Source organism: Oncorhynchus gorbuscha, unplaced genomic scaffold, assembly GCF_021184085.1.
Source record: "Oncorhynchus gorbuscha isolate QuinsamMale2020 ecotype Even-year unplaced genomic scaffold, OgorEven_v1.0 Un_scaffold_3360, whole genome shotgun sequence".
NCBI classification, from domain to species: domain Eukaryota; kingdom Metazoa; phylum Chordata; class Actinopteri; order Salmoniformes; family Salmonidae; genus Oncorhynchus; species Oncorhynchus gorbuscha.
The window spans coordinates 1-26,628 of record NW_025747618.1 but is presented as its reverse complement, the minus strand read 5'-3'; the positions used below and the strand labels follow the sequence as shown (position 1 = coordinate 26,628).

General features: G+C 44.9%; 1 protein-coding gene across 1 annotated transcript in view; it reads left to right on the top strand.

Annotated features, from left to right (window-relative positions):
• The window catches only part of LOC124027598 (neprilysin-like), a gene marked incomplete at both ends in the record, with an annotated part of 41,651 nt that extends 15,634 nt beyond the window's left edge, over positions 1 to 26,017 (top strand). Inside the window, 15 exons of the mRNA XM_046339964.1 lie at positions 5,018 to 5,086; positions 6,425 to 6,559; positions 8,725 to 8,826; positions 10,253 to 10,389; positions 12,650 to 12,743; positions 12,889 to 13,017; positions 13,501 to 13,599; positions 19,205 to 19,282; positions 19,701 to 19,804; positions 19,941 to 19,999; positions 22,058 to 22,177; positions 22,299 to 22,432; positions 23,193 to 23,258; positions 24,682 to 24,777; positions 25,941 to 26,017. Coding sequence (XP_046195920.1) covers positions 5,018 to 5,086; positions 6,425 to 6,559; positions 8,725 to 8,826; positions 10,253 to 10,389; positions 12,650 to 12,743; positions 12,889 to 13,017; positions 13,501 to 13,599; positions 19,205 to 19,282; positions 19,701 to 19,804; positions 19,941 to 19,999; positions 22,058 to 22,177; positions 22,299 to 22,432; positions 23,193 to 23,258; positions 24,682 to 24,777; positions 25,941 to 26,017 — 1,499 coding nt within the window. The remainder of the gene's footprint in view (positions 1 to 5,017; positions 5,087 to 6,424; positions 6,560 to 8,724; positions 8,827 to 10,252; positions 10,390 to 12,649; positions 12,744 to 12,888; positions 13,018 to 13,500; positions 13,600 to 19,204; positions 19,283 to 19,700; positions 19,805 to 19,940; positions 20,000 to 22,057; positions 22,178 to 22,298; positions 22,433 to 23,192; positions 23,259 to 24,681; positions 24,778 to 25,940) is intronic.
• Positions 26,018 to 26,628: the final 611 nt, after the last annotated feature.

Sequence of the window (26,628 nt, the reverse complement as noted above, 5' to 3'; positions counted from 1 at the left end):
CCATCACATGATAGACACATAAACACACCTGTACCCCATTATATGATAGACACATAAACACACCTGTACCCCATTATATGATAGACACATAAACACACCTGTATCCCATTATATGATAGAAACATAAACACACCTGTACCCCATTATATGATAGACACATAAACACACCTGTACCCCATCACATGATAGACACATAAACACACCTGTATCCCATTACATGATAGACACATAAACACACCTGTATCCCATTATATGATAGACACATAAACACACCTGTACCCCATTATATGATAGACACATAAACACACCTGTATCCCATTATATGATAGACACATAAACACACCTGTATCCCATTATATGATAGACACATAAACACACCTGTATCCCATTATATGATAGACACATAAACACACCTGTATCCCATTATATGATAGACACATAAACACACCTGTACCCCATTATATGATAGACACATAAACACACCTGTACCCCATTATATGATAGACACATAAACACACCTGTATCCCATTATATGATAGACACATAAACACACCTGTACCCCATTAAATGATAGACACATAAACACACCTGTATCCCATTATATGATAGACACATAAACACACCTGTATCCCATTATATGATAGAAACATAAACACACCTGTACCCCATTATATGATAGACACATAAACACACCTGTACCCCATCACATGATAGACACATAAACACACCTGTATCCCATTATATGATAGACACATAAACACACCTGTACCCCATTATATGATAGACACATAAACACACCTGTATCCCATGATATGATAGACACATAAACACACCTGTATCCATTATATGATAGACACATAAACACACCTGTACCCCATCACATGATAGACACATAAACACACCTGTATCCCATTATATGATAGACACATAAACACACCTGTATCCCATTATATGATAGACACATAAACACACCTGTATCCCATTATATGATAGACACATAAACACACCTGTACCCCATCACATGATAGACACATAAACACACCTGTATCCCATTATATGATAGACACATAAACACACCTGTACCCCATTATATGATAGACACATAAACACACCTGTACACCATCACATGATAGACACATAAACACACCTGTACACCATCACATGATAGACACATAAACACACCTGTACACCATCACATGATAGACACATAAACACACCTGTATCCCATTATATGATAGACACATAAACACACCTGTATCCCATTATATGATAGACACATAAACACACCTGTATCCCATTATATGATAGACACATAAACACACCTGTATCCCATTATATGATAGACACATAAACACACCTGTATCCCATTATATGATAGACACATAAACACACCTGTACACCATTATATGATAGACACATAAACACACCTGTATACAATCACATGATAGACACATAAACACACCTGTACACCATCACATGATAGACACATAAACACACCTGTACACCATTACATGATAGACACATAAACACACCTGTACACCATCACATGATAGACACATAAACACACCTGTACACCATCACATGATAGACACATAAACACACCTGTAATAAACACACCTGTACACCATCACATGATAGACACATAAACACACCTGTAATAAACACACCTGTACACCATCACAAGATAGACACATAAACACACCTGTAATAAACACACCTGTACACCATCACATGATAGACACATAAACACACCTGTACACCATCACATGATAGACACATAAACACACCTGTAATAAACACACCTGTACACCATCACATGATAGACACATAAACACACCTGTAATAAACACACCTGTACACCATCACATGATAGACACATAAACACACCTGTAATAAACACACCTGTACACCATCACATGATAGACACATAAACACACCTGTAATAAACACACCTGTACACCATCACATGATAGACACATAAACACACCTGTAATAAACACACCTGTACACCATCACATGATAGACACATAAACATACCTGTAATAAACACACCTGTACACCATCACATGATAGACACATAAACACACCTGTACACCATCACATGATAGACACATAAACACACCTGTAATAAACACACCTGTACACCATCACATGATAGACACATAAACACACCTGTAATAAACACACCTGTACACCATCACATGATAGACACATAAACACACCTGTAATAAACACACCTGTACACCATCACATGATAGACACATAAACACACCTGTACACCATCACATGATAGACACATAAACACACCTGTAATAAACACACCTCTAATAAACACACCTGTAATAAACACACCTGTAATAAACACACCTGTAATAAACACACCTGTACACCATCACATGATAGACACATAAACACACCTGTAATAAACACACCTGTACACCATCACATGATAGACACATAAACACACCTGTACACCATCACATGATAGACACATAAACACACCTGTAATAAACACACCTGTACACCATCACATGATAGACACATAAACACACCTGTAATAAACACACCTGTACACCATCACATGATAGACACATAAACACACCTGTAATAAACACACCTGTACACCATCACATGATAGACACATAAACACACCTGTAATAAACACACCTGTACACCATCACATGATAGACACATAAACACACCTGTAATAAACACACCTGTACACCATCACATGATAGACACATAAACACACCTGTAATAAACACACCTGTACACCATCACATGATAGACACATAAACACACCGGTACACCATCACATGATAGACACATAAACACACCTGTACACCATCACATGATAGACACATAAACAAACCTGTAATAAACACACCTGTACACCATCACATGATAGACACATAAACACACCTGTAATAAACACACCTGTACACCATCACATGATAGACACATAAACACACCTGTACACCATCACATGATAGACACATAAACACACCTGTACCCCATTATATGATAGACACATAAACACACCTGTACCCCATTATATGATAGACACATAAACACACCTGTATCCCATTATATGATAGAAACATAAACACACCTGTACCCCATTATATGATAGACACATAAACACACCTGTACCCCATCACATGATAGACACATAAACACACCTGTATCCCATTACATGATAGACACATAAACACACCTGTATCCCATTATATGATAGACACATAAACACACCTGTACCCCATTATATGATAGACACATAAACACACCTGTATCCCATTATATGATAGACACATAAACACACCTGTATCCCATTATATGATAGACACATAAACACACCTGTATCCCATTATATGATAGACACATAAACACACCTGTATCCCATTATATGATAGACACATAAACACACCTGTACCCCATTATATGATAGACACATAAACACACCTGTACCCCATTATATGATAGACACATAAACACACCTGTATCCCATTATATGATAGACACATAAACACACCTGTACCCCATTAAATGATAGACACATAAACACACCTGTATCCCATTATATGATAGACACATAAACACACCTGTATCCCATTATATGATAGAAACATAAACACACCTGTACCCCATTATATGATAGACACATAAACACACCTGTACCCCATCACATGATAGACACATAAACACACCTGTATCCCATTATATGATAGACACATAAACACACCTGTACCCCATTATATGATAGACACATAAACACACCTGTATCCCATGATATGATAGACACATAAACACACCTGTATCCCATTATATGATAGACACATAAACACACCTGTACCCCATCACATGATAGACACATAAACACACCTGTATCCCATTATATGATAGACACATAAACACACCTGTATCCCATTATATGATAGACACATAAACACACCTGTATCCCATTATATGATAGACACATAAACACACCTGTACCCCATCACATGATAGACACATAAACACACCTGTATCCCATTATATGATAGACACATAAACACACCTGTACCCCATTATATGATAGACACATAAACACACCTGTACACCATCACATGATAGACACATAAACACACCTGTACACCATCACATGATAGACACATAAACACACCTGTACACCATCACATGATAGACACATAAACACACCTGTATCCCATTATATGATAGACACATAAACACACCTGTATCCCATTATATGATAGACACATAAACACACCTGTATCCCATTATATGATAGACACATAAACACACCTGTATCCCATTATATGATAGACACATAAACACACCTGTATCCCATTATATGATAGACACATAAACACACCTGTACACCATTATATGATAGACACATAAACACACCTGTATACAATCACATGATAGACACATAAACACACCTGTACACCATTATATGATAGACACATAAACACACCTGTATCCCATTATATGATAGACACATAAACACACCTGTATACAATCACATGATAGACACATAAACACACCTGTACACCATCACATGATAGACACATAAACACACCTGTACCCCATTATATGATAGACACATAAACACACCTGTATACAATCACATGATAGACACATAAACACACCTGTATACAATCACATGATAGACACATAAACACACCTGTATACAATCACATGATAGACACATAAACACACCTGTACACCATCACATGATAGACACATAAACACACCTGTACCCCATTATATGATAGACACATAAACACACCTGTACCCCATTATATGATAGACACATAAATAAGCCTGTACCCCATCACTTGTACCCCTTAACCCGCTCTCATAGTTAGGGATATAGTGTACTTATTTGCTCAGTAAACTACCCTAAATCTAACCTAGGCAGTGTTTAGTATTCACACACTAATCTCTCTGAACTGTCTTTCACCTGCTGTTGAATGAATGGCTGCTTGTGTCCTGATTCTCTCTCCTCTGCCAGTTTGACCAGCAAACCAGCCTTGGTCTCTTATCCAGAGAGCATTATACTTGCACCGGGCCCTACGCAGAGGTAAGCCTGTACCTGCTACACACATGTTAATGTTTCAAGGACATTACTTATCTGGCCGGGTATGTCAGAGTCTGGGTTTCAACCCCATGTTGTTCTGATCACTGGTCCATCCATCCAGAACACACAATGACCCACTTCCGCAGTGCCTGCAAGCCCTCAGCATCAGTCTAGGATAAGATCACCATCCTCTCTAGGTAATCACGTTGGGTCCAAATCTCCAGCATGGTTTAATGAACATCCAGAACTAGATGTGAAGAACTCTAAAGCTGATGACATTTGAACCTGAATATTTTGCTGTAGTTTAATGATTGAACTAATCATTAGCATTGACATGCTCTAATGAGTTTGTGTTAGTGTGGTTTAACACAGACCTCCAAATAAGCCTGTTTGTCTGAGGTCTCTGTTAGGAAGAAACTATAAACCACATTATGATCCATTTCCCACTTAAAAACCAATCTGATGTTTGGCCCACGGATAACCTGTGTTCCAACTTATCTAACTGTCAATGTGACTAGCTGGAGTGTGTGTGTGTGTGTGTGTGTGTGTGTGTGTGTGTGTGTGTGTGTGTGTGTGTGTGTGTGTGTGTGTGTGTGTGTGTGTGTGTGTGTGTGTGTGTGTGTGTGTGTGTGTGTGTGTGTGTGTGTGTGTGTGTGTGTGTGTGTGTGTGTGTGTGTGTGTGTGATGCCATCTGGAGCAATGTGATCATTAAAATAACGAAGTGAGATGACCGATTTGGTCGCAGCCCAACTCAAACCAGATGTGAGTGTTTGGGGTGGATATTATCTGGTATGGTTTCACCACTGATTTGTATTCTGAAAGGATTATGTACTTGCCAAACTTGGCGTGGGGGATAGGAGTGTGTGTGTTGTGTGTGTGTGTGTGTGTGTGTGTGTGTGTGTGTGTGTGTGTGTGTGTGTGTGTGTGTGTGTGTGTGTGTGTGTGTGTGTGTGTGTGTGTGTGTGTGTGTGTGTGTGTGTGTGTGTGTGTGTGTGTGTGTGTGTGTGTGTCATTGATTAGACAGATTATATTTTCATAGTGTTCTCTTCCTGTCTCTTAATAGCAAACAGAGGATGATGAAGCCTAATATATATTTACAGTGATGTGAATACAGTATCTCTCATTGTATTTCCAGTGATGTGAATACAGTATCTCTCATTGTATTTCCAGTGATGTGAATACAGTATCTCTCATTGTATTTCCAGTGATGTGAATACAGTATCTCTCATTCTTCATCATCTAGCCAACTACTTATGACTACTTTTTTTCTGTTGATACTACAATACATGTTTTTAATGTGTGTCTGTTTGTCTGTCTGTGTGTGTGTGTGTGTCCTCCCAGCCATGTAGAGCATATGAACAGTTCATGATAGACGTGGCCAGGTTGATCCGTACCGACCGCAGCCTAGAGGTCAACGAGACCCAAATCAGAGAGGAGGTCACCAGGGTCATTGAGCTGGAGAGGGAGATCGCCAACGTAAGTTCAACACTGCTGCTCTAGGAAAACCTGCTTTACTTACCATCTGCTTTAGGTTTTGTAACTTCAGCCCTTAACCATCTCTCCATCACTGTGTTTATGAAGCCAGACTTCAGCCCTTAACCATCTCTCCATCACTGTGTTTATGAAGCCAGACTTCAGCCCTTAACCTCCTCTCCATCACTGTGTTTATGAAGCCAGACTTCAGCCCTTAACCATCTCTCCATCACTGTGTTTATGAAGCCAGTCTTCAGCCCTTAACCATCTCTCCATCACTGTGTTTATGAAGCCAGACGTCAGCCCCTAACCTCCTCTCATCACTGTGTTTATGAAGCCAGACTTCAGCCCTTAACCTCCTCTCCATCACTGTGTTTATGAAGCCAGACTTCAGCCCTTAACCTCCTCTCTATCACTGTGTTTATGAAGCCAGACTTCAGCCCTTAACCTCCTCTCCATCACTGTGTTTATGAAGCCAGATGTCAGGCCCCTAACCTCCTCTCCATCACTGTGTTTATGAAGCCAGACTTCAGCCCTTAACCATCTCTCCATCACTGTGTTTATGAAGCCAGACTTCAGCCCTTAACCTCCTCTCATCACTGTGTTTATGAAGCCAGACTTCAGCCCTTAACCTCCTCTCCATCACTGTGTTTATGAAGCCAGACGTCAGGCCCCTAACCTCCTCTCATCACTGTGTTTATGAAGCCAGACTTCAGCCCTTAACCTCCTCTCCATCACTGTATTTATGAAGCCAGACTTCAGCCCTTAACCTCATCTCATCACTGTGTTTATGAAGCCAGACTTCAGCCCTTAACCTCCTCTCCATCACTGTGTTTATGAAGCCAGACTTCAGCCCTTAACCTCGTCTCTATCACTGTGTTTATGAAGCCAGACTTCAGCCCTTAACCTCCTCTCCATCACTGTGTTTATGAAGCCAGACTTCGGCCCCTAACCTCCTCTCATCACTGTGTTTATGAAGCCAGACTTCAGCCCTTAACCTCCTCTCCATCACTGTGTTTATGAAGCCAGACTTCAGCCCTTAACCTCCTCTCCATCACTGTGTTTATGAAGCCAGACTTCAGCCCTTAACCATCTCTCCATCACTGTGTTTATGAAGCCCGACTTCAGCCCTTAACCACCTCTCCATCACTGTGTTTATGAAGCCAGACTTCAGCCCTTAACCTCCTCTCCATCACTGTGTTTATGAAGCCAGACTTCAGCCCTTAACCTCCTCTCCATCACTGTGTTTATGAAGCCAGACTTCAGCCCCTAACCTCCTCTCATCACTGTGTTCATGAAGCCAGACTTCAGCCCTTAACCTCCTCTCCATCACTGTGTTTATGAAGCCAGACTTCAGCCCTTAACCTCCTCTCCATCACTGTGTTTATGAAGCCAGACTTCAGCCCTTAACCTCCTCTCTATCACTGTGTTTATGAAGCCAGACTTCAGCCCCTAACCTCCTCTCTATCACTGTGTTTATGAAGCCAGACTTCAGCCCTTAACCTCCTCTCTATCACTGTGTTTATGAAGCCAGACCATCTTACTAGTTGTGGCTTTAACCAATCGACGGTGGTTCTAACCAATTGTGTTACCCAGGGGATGCTGGTTCTAACCAGTTATGTTAACCAGGGGGTGCTGGTTTTAACCAGTTGTGTTCACCAGGCGGCTCTGGTTCTTACCAGTTGTGTTCACCAGGCGGCTCTGGTCCTCACCAGTTGTGCCAACCAGGCGGCTCTGGTTCTTACCAGTTGTGTCAACCAGGCGGCTCTGGTTCTTACCAGTTGTTGGGTTAAGCAAGCGCTGAGCCCATGGGCTCTTTCTTAATAAATTTGTAGCAGATCCCTGTGTTTCCCATAGCTCAGTGCTACACTGCTGCCTTTTACAGGACAATCAGGCTGCTCTGTTACTGACATTTACAGGGTAGGGACCCCTGGGCCTCTAACCATGCTGTTGTGTGTGTGTGTGTGTGTATTGAAAAACAGACATTTATGATGGGACCAGCGGTGCCTGTTTTTGACAATTGAACTCTGTGACAGCCAGAGGACAGATCGTCAAGCCAAATCTATTTAATGCTTTATTTGATATAGAGTTAATGGTGTTTGTGCTGAATTTGCAAATTGTGCTCTCTCTCCTTTCTCTCTCGCCCTCTTTCGCTGTCTCTCCCCCAGGCAACTGATACTCCAGAGGACCGTAACAACCCAGTTCTCCTCTACAACAAAATGGAGCTGGGTGTTCTCAATGCTAACTTCAGCCTAGAGGTCGACACACAAGTAAGAGACTCAATGTGTGTTGTCTGCTCTGTTAAGTATGTCTGATAAATCCCTCCTCTCAAGTGATGATGATAAACCCCTCCTCTCAGGTGTTGATGATAAACCCCTCCTCTCAGGTGATGATGATAAACCCCTCCTCTCAGGTGTTGATGATAAACCCCTCCACTCAGGTGTTGATGATAAACCCCTCCTTTCAGGTATTGATGATAAACTCCTCCTCTCAGGTGTTGATGATAAACCCCTCCTCTCAGGTGTTGATGATAAACCCCTCCTCTCAGGTGTTGATGATAAACCCCTCCTCTCAGGTGTTGATGATAAACCCCTCCTCTCAGGTGTTGATGATAAACCCCTCCTCTCAGGTGTTGATGATAAACCCCTCCTCTCAGGTGTTGATGATAAACCCCTCCTCTCAGGTGTTGATGATAAACCCCTCCTCTCAGGTGTTGATGATAAACCCCTCCTCTCAGGTGTTGATGATAAACCCCTCCTCTCAGGTGTTGATGATAAACCCCTCCTCTCAGGTGTAGATGATAAACCCCTCCTCTCAGGTGTTGATGATAAACCCCTCCTCTCAGGTGTTGATGATAAACCCCTCCTCTCAGGTGTTGATGATAAACCCCTCCTCTCAGGTGTTGATGATAAACCCCTCCTCTCAGGTGTTGATGATAAACCCCTCCTCTCAGGTGTTGATGATAAACCCCTCCTCTCAGGTGTTGATGATAAACCCCTCTCCTCAGATGTTGATGATAAATCCCTCCTCTCAGGTGTTGATGATAAACCCCTCCTCTCAGGTGTTGATGATAAACCCCTCCTCTCAGGTGTTGATGATAAACCCCTCCTCTCAGGTGTTGATGATAAACCCCTCCTCTCAGGTGTTGATGATAAACCCCTCCTCTCAGGTGTTGATGATAAACCCCTCCTCTCAGGTGTTGATGATAAACCCCTCCTCTCAGGTGTTGATGATAAACCCCTCCTCTCAGGTGTTGATGATAAACCCCTCCTCTCAGGTGTTGATGATAAACCCCTCCTCTCAGGTGTTGATGATAAACCCCTCCTCTCAGGTGTTGATGATAAACCCCTCCTCTCAGGTGTTGATGATAAACCCCTCCTCTCAGGTGTTGATGATAAACCCCTCCTCTCAGGTGTTGATGATAAACCCCTCTCCTCAGATGTGTAATGAACTTGAGGGAGACATATAGCTGGTTTGAAGCTCAGATCGCAGCTGATGTTTAATGCAATTGTCTTTAGTAGGAGGCAGGTAGATGGGTTTAGGGGCAGGCAGAAGGTCATACACAGTAGGTCCAAAAATGACAACAGTACAGGCAGGGAGTATGCTAAATGCTTCGTGAGTGAGACATGCAAAAACTATCATACACGAGATGTGATAAACCCCTCATCTCAGGTGATGATGAACCACTCCTCTCAGGTGTTTGACTGGAGTTACTTCACCAGGAAGATCATGGGGACGGTCGGCATCACTGTGCCTGACACAGAGAATGTTATCAACTACGCACCTAAGTACTTCAGACGGCTCAACCCTATCCTAGCCAAGAACACTAAGAGGTGAGAACATTGACTCAACCCTATCCTAGCCAAGAACACTAAGAGGTGAGAACATTGACTCAACCCTATCCTAGCCAAGAACACTAAGAGGTGAGAACATTGACTCAACCCTATCCTAGCCAAGAACACTAAGAGGTGAGAACATTGACTCAACCCTATCCTAGCCAAGAACACTAAGAGGTGAGAACATTGACTCAACCCTATCCTAGCCAAGAACACTAAGAGGTGAGAACATTGACTCAACCCTATCCTAGCCAAGAACACTAAGAGGTGAGAACATTGACTCAACCCTATCCTAGCCAAGAACACTAAGAGGTGAGAACAATGACTCAACCCTATCCTAGCCAAGAACACTAAGAGGTTAGAACATTGACTCAACCCTATCCTAGCCAAGAACACTAAGAGGTGAGAACATTGACTCAAACCTATCCTAGCCAAGAACACTAAGAGGTGAGAACATTGACTCAACCCTATCCTAGCCAAGAACACTAAGAGGTTATAACATTGACTCAACCCTATCCTAGCCAAGAACACTAAGAGGTGAGAACATTGACTCAACCCTATCCTAGCCAAGAACACTAAGAGGTGAGAACATTGACTCAACCCTATCCTAGCCAAGAACACTTAGAACATTGACTCAACCCTATCCTAGCCAAGAACACTAAGAGGTGAGAACATTGACTCAACCCTATCCTAGCCAAGAACACTAAGAGGTGAGAACATTGACTCAACCCTATCCTAGCCAAGAACACTGAGAACATTGACTCAACCCTATCCTAGCCAAGAACACTAAGAGGTGAGAACATTGACTCAACCCTATCCTAGCCAAGAACACTAAGAGGTGAGAACATTGACTCAACCCTATCCTAGCCAAGAACACTGAGAACATTGACTCAACCCTATCCTAGCCAAGATCACTGAGAACATTGACTCAACCCTATCCTAGCCGAACACACTGAGAACGTTGACTCAACCCTATCCTAGCCAAGCACACTGAGAACATTGACTCAACCCTATTCTAGCCATGTACACTGAGAACATTGACTCAACCCTATCCTAGCCAAGCACACTGAGAACATTGACTCAACCCTATCCTAGCCACGTACACTGAGAACATTGACTCAACCCTATCCTAGCCAAGCACACTGAGAACATTGACTCAACCCTATCCTTGCCACGTACACTGAGAACATTGACTCAACCCTATCCTAGCCAAGTACACTGAGAACATTGACTCAACCCTATCCTAGCCAAGCACACTGAGAACATTGACTCAACCCTATCCTAGCCAAACACACTGAGAACATTGACTCAACCCTATTCTAGCCACGTACACTGAGAACATTGACTCAACCCTATCCTAGCCAAGCACACTGAGAACATTGACTGAACCCTATCCTAGCCACGTACACTGAGAACATTGACTCAACCCTATCCTAGCCAAGCACACTGAGAACATTGACTCAACCCTATCCTAGCCAAGAACACTAAGAGGTGAGAACATTGACTCAACCCTATCCTAGCCAAGAACACTAAGAGGTGAGAACATTGACTCAACCCTATCCTAGCCACGTACACTGAGAACATTGACTCAACCCTATCCTAGCCAAGTACATTGAGAACATTGACTCAACCCTATCCTAGCCACGTACACTGAGAACATTGACTCAACCCTATCCTAGCCAAGTACATTGAGAACATTGACTCAACCCTATCCTAGCCACGTACACTGAGAACATTGACTCAACCCTATCCTAGCCACGTACACTGAGAACATTGACTCAACCCTATCCTAGCCAAGTACACTGAGAACATTGACTCAACCCTATCCTAGCCAAGCACACTGAGAACATTGACTCAACCCTATCCTAGCCAAGCACACTGAGAACATTGACTCAACCCTATCCTAGCCAAGTACACTGAGAACATTGACTCAACCCTATCCTAGCCAAGCACAATGAGAACATTGACTCAACCCTATCCTAGCCAAGCACACTGAGAACATTGACTCAACCCTATCCTAGCCAAGTACACTGAGAACATTGACTCAACCCTATCCTAGCCAAGCACACTGAGAACATTGACTCAACCCTATCCTAGCCAAGCACACTGAGAACATTGACTCAACCCTATCCTAGTCAAGCACACTGAGAACACTGAGAAAAGCACATCATTATAAGTTATTCAAACGTTCTCATTTCTAGTACATTGTATATCAACTGTAGTCGCTGGTGTAGTGTTTCCGTGTTGTTTTTTCCAGAGTCCTGCAGAATTACATGGTGTGGCGTTTTGTCATGAACATGGTGGTGGGTTTGAGCAGACAGTACAGGGACACCAGGAAAGCCTTCCGCAAGGTACAGACACGCCATCTCCTTGTCCTTTCACTCTCACCTCCCGCCTTTCTCTCTAGTCCGTCTTCTCTTCCTACATCTCACTATTTCTCTGGTGTGTGTGATGTCATCAGTGTGAGCCATGCCCTGCTGCCCCCCCCCCCTGCAGGCGCTGTACGGTGCCACGTCGGAGGCGGCGGTGTGGCGGCAGTGTGTCATCTACGTCAATAACAATATGGACAACGCTGTCGGAAGACTGTACGTAGAGGAGTCCTTCTCTGGGGAGAGCAAAGAACTGGTGAGGTTCATGAGGGGGAAGGGGGAGAGTGTGTGTCCGTAAGCCTGTTCAGGTCACCCATTGGCTGACACAATAGGGTCTCATACCATTGAGTTTATGCTCACACAGATTGTGATCCAAACACATATTTTCTATGAAACGTTTTGTCAGGCCTCTGACACATACACAGCTATTTTAAGCTTATTTTAAGTTCACTCTAAAGCATTATTTTCCTTAACACTCTGAAAGAAGAGATACCTATCACATTCTGTTCCAGAGGAACCTGGGCTGAGATCCACAATAGAGACATTATCAAGTACATACTGATCTGTTTAAAGTGTGTGTGTGTGTGTGTGTGTGTGTGTGTGTGTGTGTGTGTGTGTGTGTGTGTGTGTGTGTGTGTGTGTGTGTGTGTGTGTGTGTGTGTGTGTGTGTGTGTGTGTGTGTGTGTGTGTGTGTGTGTGTGTGTGTGTGTGTGTGTGTGTGTGTGTGTGTGTGTGTTAGATGGAAGAGATGATCTCTGTTATACGGGAGGTATTCATCAGTAACTTAGACCACCTAAGATGGATGGATGTAGAGACCAAGAAGGCTGCTGAGGAGAAGGTGAGACTCACCTGCCATTTGATATCTACCTGTTGACCTCAGACTGACCTGTTTTACCTGTCTCTGTCTCTGTTTTACCTGTCTCTGTTTTACCTGTCTCTGTTTTACCTGTCTTTGTTTTACCTGTCTCTGTCTCTGTTTTACCTGTCTCGTTTTACCTGTCTATGTTTTACCTGTCTATGTCTCTGTTTTACCTGTCTCTGTTTGACCTGTCTCTGTTTTACCTGTCCCTGTCTCTGTTTTACCTGTCTCTGTCCCTGTTTTACCTGTCCCTGTTCGACCTGTCTCTGTTTGACCTGTCTCTGTTTTACCTGTCTCTGTTTTACCTGTCCCTGTCTCTGTTTTACCTGTCTCTGTCCCTGTTTTACCTGTCCCTGTTTGACCTGTCTCTGTTTGACCTGTCTCTGTTTTACCTGTCCCTGTCTCTTTTTTACCTGTCTCTGTCCCTGTTTTACCTGTCCCTGTTTTACCTGTCCCTGTTTTACCTGTCTCTGTTTTACCTGTCTCTGTTTTACCTGACCCTGTTTTACCTGTCTCTGTTTTACCTGTCCCTGTTTTACCTGTCTCTGTTTTACCTGTCTCTGTCTCTGTTTTACCTGTCTCTGTTTTACCTGTCTCTGTCTCTGTTTTACCTGTCTCTGTCTCTGTTTTACCTGTCTCTGTTTTACCTGTCTCTGTTTTACCTGTCCCTGTTTTACCTGTCCATGTTTTACCTGTCCATGCTTTACCTGTCTCTGTCCCTGTTTTACCTGTCCCTGTTTTACCTGTCTCTGTTTTACCTGTCTCTGTTTTACCTGTCTCTGTCTCTGTTTTACCTGCCTCTGTTTTACCTGTCTCTGTTTTACCTGTCCCTGTTTTACCTGTCCCAGTTTTACCTGTCTCTGTTTTACCTGTCTCTGTTTTACCTGTCCCTGTTTTACCTGTCCATGTTTTACCTGTCCATGCTTTACCTGTCTCTGTCCCTGTTTTACCTGTCCCTGTTTTACCTGTCTATGTCCCTGTTTGACCTGTCTCTGTTTGACCTGTCCCTGTTTTACCTGTCCCAGTTTTACCTGTCTCTGTTTTACCTGTCTCTGTTTTACCTGTCCCTGTTTTACCTGTCTCTGTTTTACCTGTCTCTGTCCCTGTTTTACCTGTCTCTGTCCCTGTTTTACCTGTCCCTGTTTTACCTGTCTCTGTCCCTGTTTTACCTGTCCCTGTTTTACCTGTCTATGTCCCTGTTTTACCTGTCTCTGTTTTAACTGTCTCTGTTTTACCTGTCTCTGTTTTACCTGTCCTTATTTTACCTGTGTATGTCCCTGTTTTACCTGTCTCTGTTTTACCTGTCTCTCTCTCTGTTTTACCTGTCCCTGTTTTACCTGTCTCTGTTTTACCTGTCCCTGTTTTACCTGTCTATGTCCCTGTTTTACCTGTCTCTGTTTTACCTGTCTCTGTTTTACCTGTCTCTGTCTCTGTTTTACCTGTCTCTGTTTTACCTGTCCCTGTCTCTGTTTTACCTGTCTCTGTTTTACCTGTCTCTGTTTGACCTGTCTCTGTTTTACCTGTCCCTGTCTCTGTTCTACCTGTCTCTGTCCCTGTTTTACCTGTCCCTGTTTGACCTGTCTCTGTTTGACCTGTCTCTGTTTGACCTGTCTCTGTTTTACCGGTCCCTGTCTCTGTTTTACCTGTCTCTGTCCCTGTTTTACCTGTCCCTGTTTTACCTGTCTCTGTTTTACCTGTCTCTGTCCCTGTTTTACCTGTCTCTGTCCCTGTTTTACCTGTCCCTGTTTTACCTGTCTCTGTCCCTGTTTTACCTGTCCCTGTTTTACCTGTCTATGTCCCTGTTTTACCTGTCTCTGTTTTAACTGTCTCTGTTTTACCTGTCTCTGTTTTACCTGTCCTTATTTTACCTGTGTATGTCCCTGTTTTACCTGTCTCTGTTTTACCTGTCTCTCTCTCTGTTTTACCTGTCCCTGTTTTACCTGTCTCTGTTTTACCTGTCCCTGTTTTACCTGTCTATGTCCCTGTTTTACCTGTCTCTGTTTTACCTGTCTCTGTTTTACCTGTCTCTCTCTCTGTTTTACCTGTCCCTGTTTTACCTGTCTCTGTTTTACCTGTCTCTGTTTTACCTGTCTCTGTTTTACCTGTCCCTGTTTTACCTGTCTCTGTCCCTGTTTTACCTGTCCCTGTTTTACCTGTCTCTGTCTCTGTTTTACCTGTCTCTGTTTTACCTGTCCCTGTCTCTGTTTTACCTGTCTCTGTTTGACCTGTCTCTGTTTTACCTGTCCCTGTCTCTGTTCTACCTGTCTCTGTCCCTGTTTTACCTGTCCCTGTTTGACCTGTCTCTGTTTGACCTGTCTCTGTTTGACCTGTCTCTGTTTTACCTGTCCCTGTCTCTGTTTTACCTGTCTCTGTCCCTGTTTTACCTGTCCCTGTTTTACCTGTCTCTGTTTTACCTGTCTCTGTCCCTGTTTTACCTGTCCCTGTTTGACCTGTCTCTTTGACTTGTCCCTGTTTTACCTGTCTCTGTTTTACCTGTCTCTGTCCCTGTTTTACCTGTCCCTGTTTTACCTGTCTCTGTTTTACCTGTCTCTGTCCCTGTTTTACCTGTCCCTGTTTTACCTGTCCCTGTTTGACCTGTCTCTTTTTACTTGTCTCTGTTTTACCTGTCTCTGTTTGACCTGTCTCTGTTTGACCTGTCCCTGTCTCTGTTTTACCTGTCTCTGTCCCTGTTTTACCTGTCCCTGTTTTACCTGTCTCTGTCCCTGTTTTACCTGTCCCTGTTTTACCTGTCTCTGTTTTACCTGTCCCTGTTTTACCTGTCTCTGTCTCTGTTTTACCTGTCCCTGTTTTACCTGTCTCTATCTCTGTTTTACCTGTCCCTGTTTTACCTGTCTCTGTCTCTGTTTTACCTGTCTCTGATTTACCTGTCCCTGTTTGACCTGTCTCTTTGACTTGTCTCTGTTTTACCTGTCTCTGTTTGACCTGTCTCTGTTTTACCTGTCCCTGTCTCTGTTTTACCTGTCTCTGTCCCTGTTTTACCTGTCCCTGTTTTACCTGTCTCTGTTTTACCTGTCTCTGTCCCTGTTTTACCTGTCCCTGTTTGACCTGTCTCTTTGACTTGTCCCTGTTTTACCTGTCTCTGTTTTACCTGTCTCTGTCCCTGTTTTACCTATCCCTGTTTTACCTGTCTCTGTTTTACCTGTCTCTGTCCCTGTTTTACCTGTCCCTGTTTTACCTGTCCCTGTTTGACCTGTCTCTTTGACTTGTCTCTGTTTTACCTGTCTCTGTTTGACCTGTCTCTGTTTGACCTGTCCCTGTCTCTGTTTTACCTGTCTCTGTCCCTGTTTTACCTGTCCCTGTTTTACCTGTCTCTGTCCCTGTTTTACCTGTCCCTGTTTTACCTGTCTCTGTTTTACCTGTCCCTGTTTTACCTGTCTCTGTCTCTGTTTTACCTGTCCCTGTTTTACCTGTCTCTATCTCTGTTTTACCTGTCCCTGTTTTACCTGTCTCTGTCTCTGTTTTACCTGTCTCTGATTTACCTGTCCCTGTTTGACCTGTCTCTTTGACTTGTCTCTGTTTTACCTGTCTCTGTTTGACCTGTCTCTGTTTTACCTGTCCCTGTCTCTGTTTTACCTGTCTCTGTCCCTGTTTTACCTGTCCATGTTTTACCTGTCCCTGTTTTACCTGTCTCTGTCCCTGTTTTACCTGTCCCTGTTTTACCTGTCTCTGTCTCTGTTTACCTGTCCCTGTTTTACCTGTCTCTGTCTCTGTTTTACCTGTCTCTGTTTTACCTGTCCCTGTTTTACCTGTCTCTATCTCTGTTTTACCTGTCCCTGTTTTACCTGTCTCTGTCTCTGTTTTACCTGTCTCTGTTTTACCTGTCCCTGTTTTACCTGTCCCTGTTTTACCTGTCTCTGTCTCTGTTTTACCTGTCTCTGTTTTACCTGTCCCTGTTTTACCTGTCCCTGTTTTACCTGTCTCTGTCTCTGTTTTACCTGTCTCTGTTTTACCTGTCTCTGTTTTACCTGTCCCTGTTTTACCTGTCTCTGTCTCTGTTTTACCTGTCTCTGTTTTACCTGTCTCTGTTTTACCTGTCCCTGTTTTACCTGTCTCTGTCTCTGTTTTACCTGTCTCTGTTTTACCTGTCTCTATCTCTGTTTTACCTGTCTCTGTCTCTGTTTTACCTGTCCCTGTTTTACCTGTCTCTGTTTTACCTGTCTCTGTTTTACCTGTCCCTGTTTTACCTGTCTCTGTTTTACCTGTCTCTGTTTTACCTGTCCCTGTTTTACCTGTCCCTGTTTTACCTGTCTCTGTCTCTGTTTTGCCTGTCTCTGTTTTACCTGTCTCTGTTTTACCTCTGTCAAGTGTTATAATCACAAGCTCTATTCATACATTCTGTGTTGTTATTCCCAGTGGTTGAAAAAATTACTCAATTGTCATACTTGAGTAGAAGTGAAAGTCACCCAGTAAAATACTACTTTCAAAAATCGTTTGAAATATACTTAAGTATCAATAGTATAAACCATTTCAAATTCCTTGTACGGCACAATTTTCTTGTATTGAATTATTTTTTGACAGATCGCCAGGGACACTCCAACACACAGACATCATTTACAAACGAAGCATTTGTGTTTCCGCCAGATCAAAGGCAGTTAGGGATGACCAGGGATGTTCTCTGTTTAGTGAGACCTCCAGATCAGAGGCAGTAGGGATTGACCAGGGATGTTCTCTGTTTAGTGAGTCCTCCAGATCAGAGGCAGTAGTGATGACCAGGGATGTTCTCTGTTTAGTGAGTCCTCCAGATCAGAGGCTAGTAGGGATGACCAGGGATGTTCTCTGTTTAGTGAGTCCTCCAGATCAGAGGCTAGTAGGGATAACCTGGGATGTTCTCTGTTTAGTGAGTCCTCCAGATCAGAGGCTAGTAGGGATAACCTGGGATGTTCTCTGTTTAGTGAGTCCTCCAGATCAGAGGCTAGTAGGGATAACCTGGGATGTTCTCTGTTTAGTGAGTCCTCCAGATCAGAGGCTAGTAGGGATAACCTGGGATGTTCTCTGTTTAGTGAGTCCTCCAGATCAGAGGCAGTAGGGATGACCAGGGATGTTCTCTGTTTAGTGAAACCTCCAGATCAGAGGCAGTAGGGATGACCAGGGATGTTCTCTGTTTAGTGAAACCTCCAGATCAGAGGCAGTAGGGATGACCAGGGATGTTCTCTGTTTAGTGAGTCCTCCAGATCAGAGGCAGTAGGGATGACCAGGGATGTTCTCTGTTTAGTGAAACCTCCAGATCAGAGGCAGTAGGGATGACCAGGGATGTTCTCTGTTTAGTGAAACCTCCAGATCAGAGGCAGTAGGGATGACCAGGGATGTTCTCTTCATAAGTGTGTGAATTAGAACATTTTCTTGTCAAAATGTAACAAGTACTTTTTGGTGTCAGGGAAAATGTATGGAGTAAAAAGTACATTATTTTCTTTAGGAATGTAGTGAAGTAAAAGTTAAAGTTATCAAAAAAATATAAATAGGAAAGTAAAGTACAGATATCCCAAAAATACTTTTAAAGTATTTTTTTTACTTAAGTACTTTACACCACTTGTTACTCCCCTCAAACTCTTCGAATGTTCTGTAGGCACAAGCTATCCGTGAGCGGATTGGCTACTCCGACAACATCAAGAATGACACCTACCTGAACAACGAGTATAGAAATGTGAGTGTTAAAAGGTGAAGGAACATAATCATGCATTTCGTCAGTTGTCGTGATACAGTGGACACAGGGTTCAAACTATCATACCTGATATCTGCCATTGACACTGTGTGTGTGTGTGTGTGTGTGTGTGTGTGTGTGTGTGTGTGTGTGTGTGTGTGTGTGTGTGTGTGTGTGTGTGTGTGTGTGTGTGTGTGTGTGTGTGTGTGTGTGTGTGTGCGTGTGCGTGTGCGTGTGTGTGCGTTTTGGTGTGTGCGTGTGTGCGTGTGTGTGTGTGTGCGTGTGTGTGTGTGTGTGTGTGTGTGTGTGTGTGTGTGTGTGTGTGTGTGTGTGTGTGTGTGTGTGTGTGTGTGTGTGTGTGTGTGTGTGTGTGCGCGCGTGCGTGTGTGCGTGTGCGTGTGTGTGTTGGTGTGTGTGTTAGTTGAGCTACAGTGCAGAGGAGTACTTTGAGAACATCCTCCAGAACCTGGACTACGTACAGAAGAAACGTCTGAGGAAGCTACGGGTCAAAGTTAACAAAGAAGAGTAAGATCCTTCCTTTCCAAAACCCATTGTCCGCGCTGGCTAAAATAGCAGCCACAGCACTAATATTACAGTAGTGATTAATTATGAACTCCTCTATTCAATATTGTTGTGGAACGTCTTTGTGCCTCATCCCTAGATGGGTAACAGGAGCAGCCGTTGTCAATGCCTTCTACTCCTCTAGCAAAAACCAAATAGGTACCAGTCACCTCTACCGTAACCTTCAATCATCTCTACTGTCACCTCTACAGTCTCCTCCAATCACCTCTACTGTCACCTCTACAGTCTCCTCCAATCACCTCTACTGTCACCTCTACAGTCTCCTCCAATCACCTCTACTGTCACCTCTACAGTCTCCTCCAATCACCTCTACTGTCACCTCTACAGTCTCTTCCAATCACCTACAGTCTCCTTCAATCACCTCTACTGTCACCTCTACAGTCTCCTCCAATCACCTACAGTCTCCTTCAATCACCTCTACAGTCTCCTCCAATCACCTCTACTGTCACCTCTACAGTCTCCTCCAATCACCTACAGTCTCCTTCAATCACCCCTACTGTCACCTCTACAGTCTCCTCCAATCACCTCTACTGTCACCTCTACAGTCTCCTCCAATCACCTACAGTCTCCTTCAATCATCTCTACTGTCACCTCTACAGTCTCCTCCAATCATCTCTACTGTCATCTCTACAGTCTCCTCCAATCACCTCTACTGTCACCTCTACAGGCTCCTCCAATCACCTCTACTGTCACCTCTACAGTCTCCTCCAATCACCTACAGTCTCCTTCAATCACCTCTACTGTCACCTCTACTGTCTCCTCCAATCACCTACAGTCTCCTTCAATCACCTCTACTGTCACCTCTACAGTCTCCTCCAATCAACTCTACTCTCACCTCTACAGTCTCCTCCAATCACCTCTACTGTCACCTCTACAGTCTCCTCCAATCACCTCTACTGTCACCTCTACAGTCTCCTCCAATCACCTCTACTGTCACCTCTACACTCTCCTCCAATCACCTCTACTGACACCTTTACTGTCACCTCTACAGTCTCCTCCACTCACCTCTACTGTCACCTCTACAGTCTCCTCCAATCACCTCTACTGTCACCTCTACAGTCTCCTCCAATCACCTCTACGTTCACCTCTACAGTCTCCTCCAATCACCTCTACTGACACCTTTACTGTCACCTCTACAGTCTCCTCCACTCACCTCTACTGTCATCTCTACAGTCTCCTCCAATCACCTCTACTGACACCTCTACTGTCATCTCTACAGTCTCCTTCAATCACCTCTACTGTCACCTCTACAGTCTCCTCCAATCACCTACAGTCTCCTTCAATCACCTCTACTGTCACCTCTACAGTCTCCTCCAATCACCTCTACTGTCACCTCTACAGTCTCCTCCAATCAACTCTACTGTCACCTCTACAGTCTCCTCCAATCACCTCTACTGTCATCTCCAATCTCCTCTACTGTCATCTCCAATCACCTCTACTGTCACCTTCAATCACCTCTACTGTCATCTCTTCTGTCACCTCTCCTGTCATCTCTTCTGTCAACTCCAATCTCCTCTACCGTCATCTCTTTTGTCATCTCCCATCACCTCTACTGTCACCTGTACTGTCACCTCCAATCATCTCTACTGTTCCCTCCAATCATCTCTACTGTCACCTTCAATCACCTCTCCTGTCATCTCTTCTGTCAACTTCAATCCCCTCTACTGTCATCTCTTTTGTCATCTCCCATCACCTCTACTGTCACCTGTACTGTCAACTCCAATCACCTCTACTGTCACCTGTACTGTCACCTCCAATCACCTCTACTGTCACCTGTACTGTCACCTCCAATCATCTCTACTGTCACCTGTACTGTCACCTCCAATCATCTCTACTGTCACCTGTACTGTCACCTCCAATCATCTCTACTGTTCCTCCAATCATCTCTACTGTCACCTGTACTGTCATCTCCAATCACCTCTACTGTCACCTGTACTGTCACCTCCAATCACCTCTACTGTTCCCTCCAATCATCTCTACTGTCTTCTCCCATCAATTCTACTGTCTTCTCCCATCACCTCTACTGTCTTCTCTTCTGTCACCTCCAATCATCTCTACTGTTCCCTCCCATCATCTCTACTGTCTTCTCCCATCAATTCTACTGTCTTCTCCCATCACCTCTACTTGTCTTCTCCCTTCACTCTGAAGGTGAAAGATGTGAGATCCTTTCTTCATCCTCTTCCTCCTCCTCCTCAGTGTTCCCAGCTGGGATCCTCCAGCCTCCGTTCTTCGGTAAGGGCCAGACCAAGTCTCTGAACTTTGGCGGTATCGGCATGGTGATCGGACATGAGATCACACACGGGTTCGATGACAACGGTAAGACACTCTGCACATGGAATTACCTTTGTTAGAATGGACAGTCCAATTCAAAGTGTCGTTTCATGACATGTGGACTAGCTGGTCAGCTGTCCGTAACAGTTTGTTTGTCCGGTTGCCAGGCGTAACTACGATAAAGATGGTGACCTGAAGGACTGGTGGACGCCAAGCTCCACCCAGAACTTTGTGAATCTGTCCAAGTGCATTGTGGACCAGTATGGAAGCTTCTCCTGGGACCTGGCCAACGGGCTGAATGTATGTTTTACCCTCCCCTCCCCTCGCCTCGCCTCCCTCCCCTCCATCCCTCCCCTCACCTCCTCCATCCCTCCCCTCACCACACCTGCCCTAGCCTCGCCTCCCCTCCATCCCTCACCTCACCTCTCCCCCTCCATCCCTCGCCTCCCCCAGTCCATCCCTCCCCCTCCCCTCGCCTCCCTCCCCTCCCCTCGCCTCGCCTCCCCTCCATCCCTCCCCTCACCTCACCTCTCCTCCCCTCCATCCCTCGCCTCCCCCACTCCATCCCACCCCTCCCTCGCCTCCCCTCCACCCCTCCCCTCACCTCACCTCTCCTCCCCTCCATCCCTCGCCTCCCCACTCCATCCCTCCCCTCCCCTCCATCCCTCACCTCACCTCCCCTCCACTACTCCTCTCCTCTCCTCCCCTTCTCTCCTTTCTTTCCAGTAAATGAGTGCAGGGTTCACATTTATACCACTCTGTTTCTTCACGTATGCTCATCTCCTCTCCTCCCCTCCCCTCCTCTCCTCTCTCCATCTCTGTCCTCCCCACTCCTCTCTCTCCTCCTTTCCCCTCCCTCTCCCCTCCCCTCCCCTCCCCTCCCCTCCTCTCCTCTCCTCTCTCCATCTCCTGTCCTCCCCTGACTTGTTGCCGTGAACAATAGCATTTTGTTTTATGCTCATTTACCCGCAGCGTGGAAAATGGTTTCCCTGGGATGGAGAACTGCTGAAAATACTCAATTACAGGCTGTATTCATCTGTCTTTTGTTTTCTGTAAGCAGCTCAATGGGAATAACACTCTGGGTGAGAACATCGCAGACAATGGAGGCATCCGTCAGTCCTACCAGGTACGAATGCCCACTGTAGAAAGACACATTTTCCAGCTTAAAAAAGATGCACCCACATTATGAAGACAGAGTCCTTTAACCCAGGCAAGAAATGGATTCCAGTAATCTGTTACCATTTTCTCTATTGCTCCCTCACATCTACATTGTTTTAGCATTTGATGATTAGCTATATACGTCTGAGTGACATGTTGTGAGATGAAATGAGATCGGAAGGACTTGTGGGTAATTGCCATCTGCCAGTAATATTACTAATTACTCCTCCTGCCAGCTCTCTGATGGAACCATTAGATATGCTCTCGGAGCATGGTGAACCATTAGACATGCTCACGGAGCATGGTGAACCATTAGACATGCTCTCGGGCATGGTGAACCATTAGACATGCTCTCGGAGCATGGTGAACCATTAGACATGCTCTCGGGGCATGGTGAACCATTAGACATGCTCTCGGAGCATGGTGAACCATTAGACATGCTCTCGGAGCATGGTGAACCATTAGACATGCTCTAGGAGCATGGTGAACCATTAGACATGCTCTCGGAGCATGGTGAACCATTAGACATGCTCTCGGGCATGGTGAACCATTAGACATGCTCTCGGGCATGGTGAACCATTAGACATGCTCTCTGAGCATGGTGTGAGTAATGAGCAATGTGATTGGCCAACCAGGCGTCTCGGGTTAGTGTCCAGAGGGAAGTGATGACGGAGGAATGGAGAACACTTCTTCACTGATTCTGAGAGCCCTTTGTTTACTTTATATGTTTTCTAAGAAGGTAGGAGAGTCTGAGATCATCTGATGTGATTGGTGTTAAATCAAGTACCTATCGATCTATTGTCAAGTATTAAAGACTGGTGTTGTAATGATTTCAGGCCAGAGAAATTTGAAGTGGTGTTGTGATGATTTCAGGCCAGTGAGGTTTGAAGTGGTGTTGTGATGATTTCAGGCCAGTGAGGTTTGAAGTGGTGTTGTAATGATTTCAGGCCAGAGAAATTTGAAGTGGTGTTGTAATGATTTCAGGCCAGTGAGGTTTGAAGTGGTGTTGTAATGATTTCAGGCCAGTGAGGTTTGAAGTGGTGTTGTGATGATTTCAGGCCAGTGAGGTTTGAAGTGGTGTTGTGATGATTTCAGGCCAGTGAGGTTTGAAGTGGTGTTGTACTGATTTCAGGCCAGAGAAATTTGAAGTGGTGTTGTGATGATTTCAGGCCAGTGAGGTTTGAAGTGGTGTTTTGATGATTTCAGGCCAGTGAGGTTTGAAGTGGTGTTGTAATGATTTCAGGCCAGAGAGATTTGAAGTGGTGTTGTGATGATTTCAGGCCAGTGAGGTTTGAAGTGGTGTTGTGATGATTTCAGGCCAGTGAGGTTTGAAGTGGTGTTGTGATGATTTCAGGCCAGTGTGGTTTGAAGTGGTGTTGTGATGATTTCAGGCATACCTGAACTATGTGGAGAAGAATGGGAATGAGCCTCTCCTGCCTGGAATAAACCTCAACCATCAACAACTCTTCTTTGTCAACTTCGCCCAGGTCAGACTGGATGAATGGATGGATGAATGGACGGATGGGATGGGTGGGTGGATGAATGCATTGGTGGGTGAATGAATGGATTGGTGGATGAATGGATGGATGGATGGGTGAATGGATGGATGGATGGATGGATGGGTGGATGAATGGGTGGGTGAATGGATGTATGGATGGATGGGTGAATGGATGGGTGGATGAATGGGTGGGTGAATGGATGGATGGGTGAATGGATAGATGAATGGATGGGTGGGTGACTGGATGGATGGATGGGTGGATGGATGGGTGGATGAATGGGTGAATGGGTGAATGGATGGGTGGGTGGGTGGGTGGGTGGATGAATGGATGGGTGGGTGAATGAATGGATGAGTGGGTGGGTGGGTGGGTGGGTGGGTGGGTGAATGGATGGGTGGGTGGGTGGATGAATGGATGGGTGGGTGAATGAATGGATGAGTGGGTGGGTGGATGAATGGATGGGTGGGTGGGTGGGTGGGTGGGTGGGTGGGTGGGTGGGTGGGTGGGTGGGTGGATGAATGGATGGGTGGGTGGGTGGATGAATGGATGGGTGGGTGGTTGGATGAATGGATGGGTGGGTGGATGAATGGATGGGTGGGTGGGTTGGTGAATGGATGGGTGGGTGGGTGGATGAATGGATGGGTGGGTGGGTTGGTGAATGGATGGGTGGGTGGGTGAATGGATGGGTGGGTGGGTGAATGGATGGGTGGGTGAATGGATGGGTGGGTGGGTGAATGGATGGGTGGGTGAATGAATGGATGGTTGGTTGGATGGGTGGGTGGGTGAATGGATGGGTGGGTGGGTGAATGGATGGGTGGGTGGGTGAATGGATGGGTGGGTGAATGAATGGATGGGTGATTGAATGGATGGTTGGTTGGAAGAATGGATGGGTGGGTGAATGAATGGATGGGTGATTGAATGGATGGTTGGTTGGGTGAATGGATGGGTGGATGAATGGGTGGGTGAATGGATGGATGGGTGAATGGATAGATGAATGGATGGGTGGGTGAATGATTGGATGGATGGAGGAATGAATGGATGGATGGTTGGTTGGAAGAATGGATGGATGGATGAATTATTGGATGGATGGATGGTTGGAAGAATGGATGGGTGTATGTCACAGCCTATCTCACTCCCATCTCTTCCTCTTCCAGGTGTGGTGTGGAACACATCGACCACAACAAGCTGGCAACTCCATCAAAGTAGATGTACACAGTCCAGGGAAGTTCAGGTACGATCTCTCACTCCTCATTCCATTCCTCTCCTGTATCAATCAATGCCACTTCCTTTTCCCCTCACTCCATCTATGTCCATATTAACCCAGGGCCACTTCCTCTTCCCCTCACTCCATCTCTGTCCATATTAACCCAGGGCCACTTCCTCTTCCCCTCACTCCATCTCTGTCCATATTAAACCAGGGCCACTTCCTCTTCCCCCCACTCCATCTCTGTCCATATTAACTCAGGGCCACTTCCTCTTCCCCTCACTCCATCTCTGTCCATATTAACTCAGGGCCACTTCCTCTTCCCCTCACCCCTTCTCTGTCTATATTAACTCAGGGCCACTTCCTCTTCCCCTCACCCCATCTCGGTCCATATTAACTCAGGGCCACTTCCTCTTCCCCTCACCCCACATCTGTCCATATTAACTCAGGGCCACTTCCTCTTCCCCTCACTCCATCTCTGTCCATATTAACTCAGGCCACTTCCTCTTCCCCTCCCCACATCTGTCCATATTAACTCTTCTCTCTTCCCCTCACTCCATCTCTGTCCATATTAACTCAGGGCCCTTCCTCTTCCCCTCACCCCATCTCTGTCCATATTAACTCAGGGCCACTTCCTC